Here is a 16,975-nt window from a genome sequence, read left to right as displayed (position 1 = left end):
CTGGTGAATTTTAAAGCCACTAACAGCTTCTTGTGCCATTTAGAAAACTGCTAGCTGACATTAGTTTAGCACTCACAATTTATAAAGTGCTACTGACAGCTATTGATACAGAGCTGCACATAACAAATGATGTGCTGCTAGTCCATTTACTCCTTTTTTTGTGATGACAATGATTTTTTTGTACTTGAGCATAGAATTTCTACTTTGAGTAGTAGAATACTGAAATGAATATTTAACCTATTACATATTAACCTATCTTGTCCATATATTGTAATGGCAAGCTGTTTGAACACAGGGCCTTGACTTTTTTTTTTTGCTACTTTGCATAATAGCACAATTCTAAACATATGAAGGGTGCCTGGAAAATGCTTATTGAATCAAATAAATAACAATGAATGGTCAGGTAAAAGCGTAATCTGCTGATTTTGGGAGGAGAGTATGCATTATATTTTTTAATTTACATATATGTGTATGTGTGCTTTTAGAAAAGCTTTTATTTCCAACTATGCATTATGAAATTACCAAGCTTTTTGTAGAAAGACCTTTAGGGTCATATCAATTATTTTACTGTAATTTAAAGAAAGTTTTCCAGAAATGATTTTCTTATTGATGACAAAATGTCCCCAGTACTTGAAGCTTCATTTTTCACCAATATTTAGACCAGATTACTTGCCTGGCAATTCCCTGCTGGTGTTTTGACACTTTAAAACTCAAATTTCTCTTTATGCTAGTTAGTAATAGTCATTTAAAAGTACTTATCCACCTAGATTTTCTGAAATATAAGCATACTTATTTGTTATAAATTTAAAATATATCCTAGAGTTTGGGTTATGAAGAAGTAAGACGCATCTTTTAATAGAAAAAAAAAAGAGTCTCATTAAAGAGCTCTTTTATATCTGAATATTTAGAAACCAGTGGAAATGAATATGTTTATAATTCTTGCCCATGTATATTAAGTTATCCACTTTCATACTTGGAGTCTTTAGGATAAAAGAAGAAAATGACACCAAAAGATATATGCTTTGGGGAAAGCTTTAAAAGTTCACTTTACTGTCTCCCTTCTCCCCCCCAAAAAGACCAGCAGATAGGAAAAGGTGAGATTTATTTTAAGCCCATTGCTGATTACTTTTAGGCACTGGGCATGCTCTAATCTGCATGGTTGCTATAGGTATTAGTTTTCAGCTATAACATGAGCTACTTGTCTTCAGAAATCTAATTTTGATCTTGAATATTGCCACAGGAAGATGATCACCTTGCCAAGGAAGCATCATGTAATATATCAGCTCATCAGCAGGGAGTGAAGAGGAAGGCTGATACACCACTGGGGTCCCCACTAGAACCTGGTCAAATACTGGAGAAGAATGAGGATAGCAGTAAAGTCAAACTCAAAATCAGAGTAAGAAATACAGGTTAAACCTGTATTAACAGTGTAGGATATTCACCTTCTTGTAAATCTTTTTGAATACTTGCAATGGTTTTTCCTTAGCAGGAACAGTTGGGACAGACTGAACCATAAAAGAACTCAAATGTCCATCTAAGACATTCCAACTGATTGTTAAACTTCTATTATCACATACTTCTCTGTTTGGAGGAGGAACTGTGTGTGCACAATCTACCACAGCTCACTATTTCTTCCCACAACATAGGAACAGATTTTAGTTGCTATTATATTTCTTGTAATTTCCAATCAGCTTCTTTTGGAGGCTGAACCAAATAATCTTTTCTTTCTCTTAATACTTTTTGAGAAAAAAACTACTTTTCCTTTTAAGATTTTTTGGGGGTATATCCTGTGGCCTTTCTGCTACCTTTCTCAAGAGCAAAAATCCAAACATAAAGTGATATAATGGCTCTTTTGCTCCTTTGTTTTGTATGTGTGTGTTTTAGTTTTCAAGCTCTCAAGATGAGGAGGAGATTGATATGGATACTGTTCATGATAGCCAGGCGTTCATTTCCCATCATTTAAACATGCTTGAAAGGCCGTCAACTCCAGGTAAGATATATTGCATTCACTCGGGTTGATGGAGAAAGTTCACGCGATATCACTATTTTAAGGTGTGTTGCTTTATTTTGAAGAGAACAACTATAAAGTTTAGAAGTAGCCAGTATAAAATACTAGATTGTATCAGATTATAACACATGTCAGCAAAGGAATAGAGTTTTTCAAAGTTTTTCATTTGATTTTTACTTTATTATGGTCCTTTTTAAATATTCGGCTTACTTCTAGATTTGTTTTTTCAAAAATCCATGCATCAGATTCCTTCCAATAGCTTTCATTTCTTTTTTTTGTTTTGTTTTTTGTAGTAGGCTTAACCTCAAAATAAAATACTAAATTTGTTTTTTTATAAATAATGTAACCATAATTATAAACAAAACTTCTTGACTACAGTAAATGCAGCCTGTAACACAACTACTTTCTCTTCTTGACTGCCTGTTCCACATAATATTATATCATATCATAGATTTTTGCATGCATCTCTCAAACATCATAATCATTTCTTTTGAAAATGTTACCTGAGGCGGTATTGAGTTGATACACTTGAATTTACCTTATTATTTCCCTGTGGGCAGGCATTTGTTTCCAATTTTAATTTTTTGCAAATAATTCTCTCTGAATATCTTCATACAAAAGGTTTTGTTTTTGTCAAATTATGCTCTTAGGATAAATTCCCCAAAATATATTTTTGGTGATTTTTTAGCTTTATTGTAAGATACTTATCTTTAGAAGATTTTCATAGCTCTTGATATTATTGCCATAATGCCCTTTGAAGAGATTATACCTAGTTCATGTCATCAGCATTTTTAAATTTTCAGGAATAAAGCTTTGATGTAACTTGCATGTAAGTTGTGAAATACAGTAATAAAACAAATATTGGTGAACCTGCCACCCACCTTAACATGTATATTATACTCCATGCCGTGGCCGTTCCCTTTATGCTTCTTCCCTGATTCTGTTCACCTGTCTTTGCATTACAAGTAAATAAATACTGTCTTGAATTTTTTTTCTTTTTTTTAATCATTCTGTTGCTTTTCTTTACAGTATACCACATATATATATGATCTATATGTTTACTTGCCCTTAGTTTTTGAATTATATGAAAATGGTATGATGCTCAGTATGACTTGGTCTTCTTCACTCAACCTTTTGCTGCCCAAATTCATCCATCTTGATCCATAGGTGTAATTCATTAATATGTATCATTTTTGTATCTCATGGTACTATTTTATTGTCAGTGTAATAACTTAAAAGATATTTATTAACTATAAAATGATCATTAAGTTTATAATGCATTTCTTTTATTATGAATATGACTATTTTTCTTTTTTGCGGGGGAGGTCCTGTTCCTGTTTCTTTTTACTGGAAAATCCTATTTATACTTCATGCTGCTTGTGGTTATAATTTATGATCTTTACATTTGAATGAGGTTTGTTTTTTTTTTTTAACATGCTGTATTTGTGCAAGTCTCCCTTACCTACCTTGGTCTGCTTTTTGTTTGTTTGGCTTTTTGTTTAATTTTATTTGTGAGACCTAAGGTACTTTTTACTATCTAGTAATCTAGGATGAGCTAGTAGAAAACTGGCATCAGGTAGAATATGAACCTAATTATCTTTGAAAACTGACAGGTCGTGAATTCTTTGGCTTTTATACTTGTAAGAGGTCTTAACAGTTATTTATCTATTCTGTCAATTTTACAGACAAGGAAATTTAAGGAGAGAGATATTAAATGATTTACCCTAAACGACACACCCAAGTAATAGCCAACTCAGTGCTAGACCCAAATCCTTGAACTCTTCCATGTGACAAATGAAATTGAGGCACAAAAAAATAAATGTCTTACCTAGACTGTATATCTAATTTGTGGATAATTTGGAATTAGAACCTGGGTCTCCTGATACTACAGTGCTGTTCACGTTATACCATTAAAATGTTCCTGTTTTAAATATCTTCTGTAATCCCTAAATTATTTTGATCTATTTGTTGAGTAAATATTATAATAGAATTTATTAATAAGTTTTGGGGGGAGCAGGCATGCTTTACTATATGCAAAATTCCACATAAATAATAAAAAACATGACATGGTTCTGCCCCAGAATGTAGACTCCAAGTTAGATGTTCAGCAGTCCAGTCAGGTATACTGTCTTTCTTGAATGTGTATTTTTCTCAGACTTAAGTATATTGGAACCATGACAAAGAAGTAAATCAAATGGGGGATCTTCAGTACTTTAAAAAAGTAGTATTCTTTTTATTATTGGAATTTTACTGTTGAACTGATTCTGGCTTTAAGGTTAATTTATAAAAACCTTCAGACTGTTTTCTTCTTTGGGGAAACAAAGAAATAAATCCCTGTTTTCGCTCTTCTTTGGCATTTTAGGGCTCTCTAAATACCGGCCAGCCAGCTCCCGATCTGCTTTAATCCCCCAGCACTCATCAGGTTCTGATGGCACACCCATCACAAAACCCCAGTGGAATATGGAACTTGCACGAAAGGGAACAGGTGAAATTATTATTATCATTGCTGTTGTTTTGCTCAAGAACGAATCTATTAACTTCATAAAGTTTCTTTATCAACTTAAAGAATACATTAAAAACGACAGATCTCAGGACTTGCTTTTCTTGTAACACATTGACTCTGTATTATCTGACATAAAGACTTTTTTTTCAAATGTAAGCTACATATATTATTATTTTTTATTGAAGTATAGTTGATTTACAATGTGTTAGTTTCTGATATTACAACACAGTGATTCAGTTATACATATGTGTATATATATTCTTTTTCAGATCCTTTTCCTTTATAGGTTATTACAAAATATTGAGTATAGTTCCCTGTGCTATACAGTAGATCCTTGCCGGTTATCTATTTTATGTATTATAATGTGTATATGTTAATCCCAAACTCCTAATTTATGCCTTCCCCCCTTTTCCCCTTTGGTAACTGTAAGTTTGTTTTCTTTGTGGGTCTATTTCTGTTTTGTAAGTAAGTTAATTTTTTTTTTTTTTTTAGATTCCACATATAAACAAATATCATATGATATTTGTCTTTCTTTGTCTGGCCTCCTTCACTTAGTATGATAATCTCTAGGTCCATCCATGTTGCTGCAAATGGCATCATTTCATTCTTTTTTATGGATGAATATATACAGTATTCCATTGTATATATACACCACACCTTCTTTATCCATTCATCTGTCGCTGGTCATTTAGGTTGCTTCCATGTCTTGGCTATTGTATTTAAATAGTGCCACTATGAACATTGGAGTGCATGTATCTTTTTGAATTATGTTTTTCTCTGGATAAAGGCCCAGGAGTGGGATGGCTGGATCATATGGTAACTTGATATTTTTAGTTTTCTAAGGAATGTTCATAGTGTATTCCTTAGTGGCTGCACCAATTTACATTCTTATCAGCAGTGTAGGAGGGTTCCTTTTTCTCCACACCCTCCAGCATTTATTATTTGTAGACTTTTTGATGATGGCCATTCTGACTGGAGTGAAGTGATACCTCATTGTAGTTTTGATTTACATTTCTCTAATAATTAGTGATGTTAAGCATCTTTTCATGTGCCTGTTGGCCATCTGTATGTTTCTTGGGGGAAGTGTCTATTTAGATCTTCTGCCCATTTTTTGATTGGGTTGTTTACGTTTTTGACATTGAGCTGTATGAGCTGTTTGTGTATTTTGGAACTTAATCCCTTGTCAGTCTCATAGTTTGCAAATATTTTCTCCCATTCTGTAGGTTGTCTTTTCATTTTGTTTATGGTTTCCTTTGCTGTGCAAAAGCTTTTAAGTTTCATTAGGTCCCATTTGTTTGTTTTTGTTTTTATTTCCATTACTCTAGGAGACAGATCCAAAAAGATATTGCTACGATTTATATCAAAGAGTGTTCTGCCTATGTTTTCTTCTAGGAGTTTTATAGTATCCAGTCTTACATTTAGGTCTTTAATCCATTTTGAGTTTGTTTTTGTATATGGTGTTAGAGAATGTTCTGATTTCATTCTTTTACATGTAGCTGTCCAGTTTTTCCAGCACCATTTATTGAAGAGACTGTCTTTTCTCCATTGCGTATTCTTTCCTCATTTGTCATAGATTAATTGACCATAGGTGCATGGGTTTGTTTCTGGGCTTTCTGTCCTGTTCCATTGGTCTATGTTTCTGTTTTTGTGTCAGTACCATACTGTTTTGATGACTATAGCTTTGAAGTGTGGCCTGAAGTCACAGAGCCTGATTCCTCCAGCTTCGTTTTTCTTTCTTAATATTGCTTTGGCTTAAAGACTTTTAAATTAGGCGTTTTGCTATTTCAAAAGTAATATACTCCTATTGTATAAAACTTTGAAATAACAGAAAAGTAGAAAGGAGAGGAAAAAAAGCATCCCGTATTTAATGCCATTTAAAGATACTCATTATATTAACATTTTGATCTTTTCTTGCAGTGCTTTTTCTAAGAATACTGTAATATGAAAATGTCAGCCTCAGTAGCAAGTGTGAAATCTAAAGCTTCATACTTTTATAAAATATAAAAATCAACTACTTACTTCCCTCTCAGCCTCCCCCTGACAGGTTTACAATTGGTCATTCATGGTCAATCATGAAGACTTGATGCTATATATAACTAGGAAACTAACATATTTTGTCTTTTAAATTTATTTCATACTAATTGGACTTAAGTTTATGAAAGATAATTCAGTTCAGATGTGGCTATTACCTGTTTTACTATTGTACATTGTCTTCTACTTACCCTGTTCTTCTTTTGCTTAGAAGACTATAATCCAAATAAAGAGTAAACTTGTGATGCTGATGAACAAAGATTCAGTTTTCAAGTTTTGGAGGGACAGGGAGTGAAAAACAAGATACATAAGCAAAATCATTTTTAAAGAATACTTCTTCCAGAAGTCATTAGTCAGGCTTTAAAATTCCAACTGATGGATTTTGTTTATATAAACCATGTTTTTATCATATAAACAAAAGAGTAACTGTTTAATGATTTGAGGAGCTTAGGGATCAGCTGTGATTAGTAGGAGACTGAACAAAAGCAACACCTCAAAATATTTTGGTATCGAGACCCCAGACTGTTGGTTGCTTGTATCTCTTTGTGTGTTTTATGCATTTATTGTAACAGATTCTCACAAAATATATTTCAGAAAGAAGTCAGCTGGAGACTTTAGCACTTAACTTTAATAAGTGAATTTTGACATTTCTCGGCCCTTGCCGATTTTGTATTCTCTGTTTTTGCTTTGGGATTTGGTATAAATTTGCTTTATTATCATTATACTTATTAAAACTTTTTCAGACACGAAAAGTTTTCTACATCTTTTAAAATTATGAAGCGTAGGGCATATCAAACCTCTTGATATAGTTTGAGAGTGATGCTTCTGCCTATCTTCCATGCCTTTAAAAAAAAGTAAATTCTGTCTAAATTCCAGCAGTCAGATAAATTCTTGTTCCAGTAAAAATTCTGAGTATGTTTGTTTGGTTTATCCTAGTGATGTGGCATGCTAACATATGAATAGAAACAAATCTTAACACCTTTTTGTGCCCACCAGTGTGCCTTTGTTTCATATTGCTTTAAAAATTACATTTTTACTTTTTTTGGAATCTCTTTACAGTCTTATATTTCTCATGGCATCTTATGGGAAGACTGGAGAGGAGATAAAGGGGTAGTGGTAGGGAATAGGAAAACATTAACATTTTAGCTTTGGTTGCTTCAGTGTAGGGCCCTTTTATGTCACGAAGTAAATTGTATACCAGTATATTATATAGACTGATATGTAAAACTTAATTTTGAATATATTCTTTAATGTGCCTTTGTAATTTCCCTTAAATGTAATTATGCTGTCCAGTACCCTACGACCACTGAGCAAGTCTTAAAATTCAACAGTGTCATTATTAGAATTTAGAAAACATTTGTTTTACCAATGGTAGTGTTCCAAAAGTTTATTTATACATGTATTTATTTTGGAATTCTAAAAACAGTTTTCCCGTAGACATATTGTTATATTTGATAAGTAGCTTTCCTGAACTAGCCAACAAAAACCCTTTTTAACTTATACTGAAGAATAGAAGTATCAAACCTAACCACTGTGTGTCACAGTATTTCTAAGAGAAAGGGTACTAAGAGCTCTATATTTTGGGCTGTTGGAAGCACAACTTTAACCTAACCCAGGTAAAGTTGGCAGTAAAACAGGAACAGAAGCTGGGATCTCCTACTGTGGTAGCTACCTTGGCCTGGGGTTGAGAGTTGGGGGTTCTGGAGAAGAGGCACAGAATAGTGGTAAGGGAAGCTGTGATCTCTCTTAAATCTCTAGGGATTCTAGATTAAAGTTAACAGGTGGGTTTGAGAGGCCTTATTGAAGCTTATCCAACTGAGGCATCTTTTATTTGGCTATAGAATTCTTACAAACATTTTTGAAGTAGTTGACTAAAAATGAAGAGACTGCAAATAAAGATTTGGATTTCCAGCTTCTCTTGAAAAAGTTAACTGAGAGGCCCTCTTAGGCAGGGATGTGCTTTCCATTCCATTGATTCCTTCTGTGTTTGCACCCGGTAGTCTGCTTACTCATTTATGCTGTCTACTTAGGTTGAAGGCTTTTGAGTTTGAGACCCCTGGTGTTTTTTTTCATGTGCTGAGATGAAGTCCGAGATGGCTGCCTCAGAGCCAGCGTGCCAGATGGCAGTTGAGAACTGGAATGTGTTGCAGACGTCATCTGGAAGGGGTGGACACTGTTAAGTAGAGGATAGGTCGTGGTTTACTTTCTAACACCCCACCAGTTTTCTCTTTCCTTGCATATGATAGTGAGGGGCATATTTTAGGGTAGGGATGATATGTGTTTGGTAGGTTAAGCCATTTGGGGTAAGAAAGGAGAAGCGGCAGGGATGTTTTCCTTCATTGCTTAACTTTCTCCTTCTCCTGAGTTAAGGAAGGGAATCCGGGGAAAGGGCTGCGTGGGTCGCATGGTGTGATGGGTTGAGCATACCACGTCCTCTCCTCTCCCACCGCTGCAGCGCCTGAGGCCGCTGGTCTGTCTCCCAGGTTGCTGCGGGGATTGCAGTGATGAGGAGCGGAGGGAAGTCCCTGGTGGTTTCTGTAGGGAAGAAAAGAAGAGTTGCTGCAGTTGCCTAGCCAGGGCTGCTGTACTATGTGACAAATTCTTGCCTAAGTCAGAAAAGCACTATTCTGGTATAGAAATCCGTTTAAAAAAAAAAAAAAGCTAGAGTTCTTTCTTTTGAAAGTCTAATATGAAAAAGACTTTGATATTTTTCTTTAAATTATAATGATATAATTCTACACTTTACTTTTTTGATCTAAAGAAACTGAAGAACAGACTTCACACATTTCCTAATAGAAACTGCAGGTTTTGTGTTAAATTTAAATGTATACCTAGTGCGATAAATTTAATAGAATTAGCAGGTTACTCACTGTTACCAGCACTTTTATCAGATGGGCCCGAAAGCTTCCACCTTAGGTGTGTATTAAGTACCCCTTTCTGTTTGTTTTGCATTTGTTAAATTGACTGCAGCTAACCCTTATCCATAGTGAATTCAGTAGGTCTCTAGGAAAGATTTTATGTTAGATAGAACAACAAAACTGAACATGTTTTTTTCTTTCCCTATAACATGAAATAGGCAAATCATAATATTGTGAATTATTTTTATCTCCTTTTCTTGGTATATCTCCTATCTGCAATAGAGACATATATTTTGTGTCACTAAAAGTGCTTTCATTAGTTTTATTTTTAATTTTTTTAAAATTTTGTTTTATATTGGAGTTTAGTTGATTTACGGTGTTAGTTTCAGGTGTACAGCAAAGCGGTTTAATTATAAAAGGGCTTTCATTAGCCTTAAAATGAGTGGCACCTAACCTTGGGTGGGCCTCAAGTTCCCAGGCATCTTGTAAACCCCTAAAATGATATGTGGGATTATGCATTGTGTCACAGGGATGGTAATGTATGCATTTTTCTCAATAGAGATTCTATAGTTGACCTCATTATGCTAGTGTGAAAGTAAGCTCGTATGTGTCCCAAATCTTACTGTTATACAGGTCCACATGAGAGGGAAATTGTACTTTCTTATCACCTTGAATTAGACCTGGTAAAAATTATTCAGGAAAGAAATTGAACAAATAAAAAATATATATTGTCTATAATAAATGAAAACTTACGAGCTAAAGGTTAGTGGTGATGCTAGGGTAACATTAGGTTTTATTAGATGTTCTGTTGTTAGAAACACTATTCTAATGACTATTTCTGTATATATTTCTTTGCACTTATGCATGAGCACGTTTGTGGGATATGTTTCTAGAAATGAACTTTCTAATTTAAAAAATATGAGCATTGAACATTTTCACGAATAGTGCCAATTTGCCTTAACTTCTCCTTTTTAAAAAACACTTTTATTATAGAAAACTGTGAAGTAGTCAGACTAGTATAATGAACCCCCATGTATCCATTACTCAGATGCAGAAATGATCAATCAGTTCATGGTCAGCTTTGTTTTTTATCTATACCCTTTCCCATTTCCACCTTTCTGAATTATTTTGAAACAAATCCCACATATCATTTTATGCATAGGTAATTTTGTGTGTATCTCTAAAAGATAAGGACTTTAAAAAGTCATAACCACAATAATATTCTTGTACTTTAAAAAATAAATGACTTTTTCATATCATTAAATATACAGTCACTGTTTACATTTCAGTTGAATCATAAATGCCATTATTTTTATTTTAATTTTTAACAATTTATTTGTTTGGATCACTGTCCACATAGGGTCTACACATTGCAGTTGGCTGATATATCCTTTACATCTTTTAAAATTAAAAGTTTCCAGTCCATTGTTTTTTCCCCTTTACAGTGTTACAAACTCCAGGGTTTTGATCTGTAGTTTTCAAGTCTGTATTTTGCTAATTGTATACCTGTGGTGTAATTAACATGTTAGAGTCCTCTGTATTTCCTTTAAATTTGTAATTATATCTAGAAACTTAATTGGATTCAGGGTTATAGATGGTAGTGTGTTCTTCCATCTGGAAGCATACAATGTCTGGTTGATTTTTTGTGAGGTTAGCCACTAAGGTGTTCAAGGCCTGGATCCATTAATTCATTAAGGGTTACAAGATGGTGATATTCTAATTCATCTTTCTGTTTTTATTTATAAGCTGATTATTTCTATAAAGCTAACTTGCCCCTCACCTGCTGTTAGCCATTGGTATAGATCATATAGCAAAAGAAAGATAAAGACTTGATTCTCTCTATGTATTTAATAATTTTCAAAATAATAATTTGGCTAGCATCCTCCAATGGTGATCAATTAGTTCTAGTCCATTACAGAATATTATCAATTATCAATTACAGAATATTATCAATATTCAGATTTTCCCAGCTTCGATTGGTGAGAACTCTTGACTCTTGAGTTCTTGAGAAGGCTTTAAACTTCCTTTCTATTATTATACCAGATGTTTCAGGCTCATCTTGTAAATATTCTAGCCAGACCTGGAATCAGCCATTTGTCCTAGGAGTCCTGGTTTCTAACACCTTTATCCTTGGATATAGCTAATCCATTGTCTTCTTAATAGACTTCATACAAATCAAGAGAAATGCAAGAATTCTAATCAGTATATCTTGAATGCAAAGTGTAAGATTGCTAGACAAGAGATTGAATTTACTTTTGAAGTGGCTATTAGTATTCCTTGGAAAAGAGTACACTCAGTTGTATACTTGGCAGTTGCCTCTACTGGGAAGTACAGTTTCTAGTATAATCGTTGGCTTTTCTGCAATCCAAGTAGGTGTTTAGGATTAGATGATGAAACTTCTCTCAGTGCAGAAAAGGACCTCAGACTCCCAGTAGTGCAGACAGCCAATTGGAAAGCTGCAAAGTCTCTTGATGTAGACTGACTAAATAATGAGATAGGAGTTAAAGGAATTTGTTTATGAAGCTCTATTACTCCTTCTTGTCACTTGGCTATACTCTGTTAGGTAGGGACCTATATTCCCGTATTTATAGAATCGAGAATATATTTATATAGTTCATTTAAAATATAAATTAAAATTATATAGTGGCATATTTAACTTAACTATAAATCAGATATCTCTCAAATTTTTTCTTTTTCTGAAGAATATCTGGGCACCAATTATTGCAAAAGATAGAGTCCCCAAACTAGCTTATATATATAAGCTCGCTCTCTCTCTTTTTTTTTTTTTTTTTTGCGGTACGCGGGCCTCTCACTGTTGTGGCCTCTCCCGTTGCAGAGCACAGACTCCGTACGCGCAGGCTCAGCGGCCATGGCTCACGGGCCCAGCCGCTCCGCGGCATGTTGGATCCTCCCGGACCGGGGCACGAACCCGTGTCCCCTGCATCGGCAGGCGGACTCTCAACCACTGCGCCACCAGCAAAGCCCCAAATTACATTTTTTATATTCATGATTTTTTGGTAAAGCTAACACTAACAGTAATGTAAAAAAAAGGGGGGGGGGGCTTCTCTAGTGGCGCAGTGGTTGAGAGTCCGCCTGCCGATGCAGGGGACACGGGTTCGTGCCCCGGTCCGGGAGGATCCAACATGCCGCGGAGCGGCTGGGCCCGTGAGCCATGGCCGCTGAGCCTGCGCGTACGGAGTCTGTGCTCTGCAACGGGAGAGGCCACAACAGTGAGAGGCCCGCGTACCGCAAAAAAAAAAAATGTAATTTTGCGGTAGTAAAATGTGAATAATTCTTGCGAACAGGAACTGTAACACATTAGCTTGTTCTAAAATATTGGAACAGTGCCCGACACAAAGAAGGTACAGTAGTCCATACCAGTTTAATGAATGGTCTATAATAGTTTCTCTACTTTATTCCTCTCCCTTCAAAATCAGTGACCTTCAGAATGCATTTAGTTTGACTAAGTTCACCTGACATCCTATTTAAAAAGAAACACAGCAGTTGCATAATTCTGTTATATTCATTCATTCATTTAGCAAGTTTTGGGGAGGTGGAGGTATGAGGATGCTAGATGCTGTGCAATACACTGGGATACAGAGATGATGCCCTATCCTCAAGGAGCTATGAGTCTAATGAAAGAGACCCCAAGATAAAAAGGTGTGCGACAGTGTGCACCATGCCATGTGCAGATGAGCAGAGTGGCTGCGGGCACAGACTCTGGAGTCCAGGCTCTTTGGTTTCGTAGCTCAGATTTGCCAGTACCACCTTGGGCAAGTCACTTAATTTCTCTGTGTCTTAATTTCCTCATCTGTATTATGTTGTGGGAACTAATTTTTTTGGGCAGTTTGGGGAAAACTTCCCTCAAAAATGACATTTAAGCTGTTTTAAATTAATAAGAACCTAAAATGTTTTTTTCTTTTCCTTTCTCCTCCTTTAGGTTACAGTTTAAACATAACTTCCTTGGAGAAGTTTGTCTTTGATTCCCACTGCCCCACTAATTTAAGTCTCCTGTTGTGCTCCTGTTTCACTCTGTGTTTTGTCTTTTTATTAATCGGGAGTACTTATTCAATTTCGTTCTTCTTTGCTACTTTGTAAGCTCCAGGAGAACTGAGATCTGTCCAGTTTATCCCTGTTTTTCCAGTTCCCATGTAGTTCCTGATATTTGTAAATGAATGTGCAAGTCAGAAAAGAAATAAGGGAAGGGCGTTCCAAGCATAGGAATAGCATTTACAAATACACAGAGTTACGAAAGGGCTAGTCTGGAATATATAGAAAGGAATAGTGGAAGATAAGATAAATTCAAGAGAGATTGTAAACTGTCCTTAAAATTAGTGGTGAAAGTGATTTTTAGAAAACTTCTATGGTGATGCTTGTTTTGGTAAAAACATGGCTTGGGGCCGGATTGGATCAAAATCAGCACTGAGAATTTACGTTTTAAAAAGGAAAAGAAACTACTGCATTAAAGTCCATTTTAGTGAAAAGCTTGGTTTTTTGACTACTCTGAATAAAAAATATATTTTTTTTCAGAAATTGCTGCACTGAAGTCTAAGGATTTTGTTCTGCCAGTAGAACTACCTGAGTTTTTAAACAAGTAATCATGATAGCTTTGTTTTTAGGAAGATAACTATGCACTAGGGCCTCTGAACTTCAACACTGTTGACATTATTGGCCATGAGAATTCTTTGCTCTAGGAGGCTGTCCTGTGTTTTGAATGTTTGGCAGCATCCCTAGCCTCTACGCACAGTCAGGCTAACACTTCCTCCCCCCATCCCACCCTAATCGTGACAACAAAAACGTCTCCAGACATTGTCAAACAACCCCTGGGGAGAAAAGTTGCCCCAGTTTGAGAACCGCTACTGTGAAGCTATGTAAAGTGTGGATTCAAGTGTAAGACACTTCAGGCAAAGAAACCAGTTCATAGGAGACTAGTACTGTGATCCAAATGAGATGAGGTGGTCTGAATTAGTACAGTTGCAGGCGGGATAGAGAGGCAGATTAAAGAGATTCTTGTAAGTAAGAATAAACAAGATTTGGTAAGCAGCTAGATCTGGAAGGGAGGGCACCTGAGATGATTAAGTTTTTTTCTTACTTGGCTGCATGTAAAGCAGTGTCATTAACCTAGAGTAATAGAGAGAGAGAATTCTCTAGGTATGGCCCAAGAATTGTAGGGTATGGAGGAAGCAAGAAATTCCCGTACACTAGAGTCTGAGAACTACTCACTATTATAGATTCCTAGGCTGATAGAACATTGGAAATGGAAAGAACCTTCAAAGACATTTGATCCATTTCTAGGTGAGATAAAATACATGCTGAAGTTTTTGGTTTGACATTGCATCTAAGTTATATTTATACTATACTGTAGTCTACTAAGTGTGCAGTAGTGTTGTGTCTAAAAAAATGTACATACCTCAGTTTAAAAATGCTAACTATCATCTGAACCTTCAGCAAGTCATAATCTTTTTGCTGGTGGAAGTATTTTGAAATATTGCAAAAATTACCAAAATGTGACAGAGTGACTAGAGGTGAGCAAATGCTGGTGGAAAAATGGTTCCAATAGATTTGCTCGAGGCAGGGTTGCCACAAACCTTCATTTGTAAAAAGCGCAGTATCTGCAAAGTGCAATGAAACGAACTATGCCTGTAGTGCTAATCTCCTCCCCACCCGAATACCATAGAGCAGAACTGTGGTTAAGGAGCTATGTTTTCATTGACCAATGTCAGTCTTAATCTCTAACACACATCTAGTCATTGTCACTTCATAGTACTTTAAAATATTGAATATTAATTTTTAGAAGATGGTTGGATAACACACTGGTATATATCATAATCTGTATAGACTACAAGGAATTGAAATACTCACTTCCTGGTCACAATGCTGAAAACTTACCTGTGTGTAACTAATTGGATGTCTTACTTGGATACTTCTCCCATTCCTGATTTTTTTCATGGAAGTGATATAAACGCTTGGGAATCCATTGTCTTTTCTGTACTGTCACCAACTCCCTCTTACTTTCATTTCACTTTCCTTGTTATTAACAGGAATTCATTTGGGTGTTTTTAATCTTGAAGGTAAAGAACAATCACCTTTGGAGATGAGTATGCATCCAGTTGCAGCAGCTCCACTCTCAGTATTTACTAAAGAATCTACGTCCTCCAAACACAGCGACCACCATCACCACCATCACCATGAGCACAAGAAAAAGAAGAAGAAGCACAAACATAAGCATAAGCACAAGCATAAGCATGATAGCAAAGAAAAGGACAAGGAGCCTTTCACTTTTTCCAGCCCCGCCAGTGGCAGGTCTATTCGTTCTCCTTCTCTTTCAGACTGAGAAGGGGACAAAGGAGACCTTTTCCTCAGTGTTCAGAAGAATATATGTAACTAAAGCTTTGTCAGCTATAAAGAATGATAAAAGGAAAAAAAAATAGTTGCCTCCCATAGAGATTCAAGTTCTAAACATTTGATTTACATTATTTATACAATTGAAATCTAATTAGGAAAATGTGTTTTATAGTTCTGAATAAACCATTTCATCCTGTTTCCTCCTTAAAATACACACACACACACACACACACACACACACACACACACACACACACACACACACACAGAGCAAACCCTTTCATAAGGCCCTTATATCCACTGGCAGTCCCCATTCACATCATGATCTCCATGTGTACTGCCAAAGTCAATTATGTTTTAAAGCCTTTGATGGATGTTATGGGGCAAAGTTATGTTTTAAACAGAAGCTACAGCCAAATCTGTGGTAAAACCACTATTTCCAGTGAAATATTGTATAACACCATTTGGAACTACTGAAAGACAGAGGCTTTTCTATAGGAATCTTCTCTGTTACATATTTTTTTGCGTGTTAACCATAGAAACTAAGCATCAGAATTCATAAGCAAGAATACATGATGTTTTCTTTTGCTCTAAAATACTGGAATTTTCAGAAGCAGCTTTAAAAAGAAATTTGAATCACTTTTTTGATAGCACATTTGGTGATTATGATGTTGGAATTTAACAGAACTATCAAATCCACAGTTCTCAAATCAAGATGTTTAAATTTTAAGTTCCTTTTTTCACTAAGTATGAGTGAATACATTCATGTGTAGAATATGTTTGCCAAATGTGGACAATTTAAATGCCCAATACATATTCTAAAATTATTTCTCTAAGTATGGTACCTTAAAAAGGTGTTTATATACTGTTTATTAACTTGGACACAGACAGTTTGGCTCTCATGTGAGTATACCAGAAGCATTTAAAAACATACGAAATGTTTTGCTTTCATACTTCAATAGTTTGTATGTTTGTGTGTTTTTATTTTTATTTCTAAATTTACCATGTGCTTTATTGTTTGTTTGTTTTAAAATGTTATTCATACCTGTTCTATTTTTATCATTTCCCTTATCATTAGAAAGTTGGACAAAATACTTCTTCCCAGAATAGATGTTTCAAAGGGATCCAGTAAAGTTGGACTTTTGAATATACTTGTTTAATAAATAACTTTTTAAATTGATCATTCTGCCTTTGTATTTTCTTATATCTTTTGTTGCCTTTCTCTTTGTG

At 35.2% G+C, this 16,975-nt stretch overlaps 1 protein-coding gene across 9 annotated transcripts in view; it reads left to right on the top strand.

The window, feature by feature from the left end:
* Positions 1 to 16,013, top strand: part of TAF2 (TATA-box binding protein associated factor 2) — an 80,803-nt gene extending 64,790 nt beyond the window's left edge. For 4 of the 9 annotated variants that reach the window (XM_049700666.1, XM_033419902.2, XM_049700668.1 and 1 more), the window contains 4 exons: positions 1,241 to 1,396; positions 1,885 to 1,990; positions 4,371 to 4,493; positions 15,442 to 16,013. In XM_049700666.1, the coding sequence (XP_049556623.1) occupies positions 1,241 to 1,396; positions 1,885 to 1,990; positions 4,371 to 4,493; positions 15,442 to 15,734 (678 nt within the window). In that variant the 3' untranslated portion in view covers positions 15,735 to 16,013. Of the gene's footprint in view, positions 1 to 1,240; positions 1,397 to 1,884; positions 1,991 to 4,370; positions 4,494 to 13,930; positions 14,696 to 15,441 lie in introns of those variants that run through there. The other 5 variants (XR_007472762.1, XM_049700667.1, XM_049700669.1 and 2 more) reach the window with 5 other exon arrangements.
* The last annotated feature ends 962 nt before the right edge of the window (positions 16,014 to 16,975 follow it).

Source organism: Orcinus orca, chromosome 17, assembly GCF_937001465.1.
Source record: "Orcinus orca chromosome 17, mOrcOrc1.1, whole genome shotgun sequence".
In the NCBI taxonomy this organism is placed as follows: Eukaryota; Metazoa; Chordata; class Mammalia; order Artiodactyla; family Delphinidae; genus Orcinus; species Orcinus orca.
Note: the sequence above shows the minus strand (reverse complement) of the source record. Positions and strands in the feature narration are given on the sequence as shown.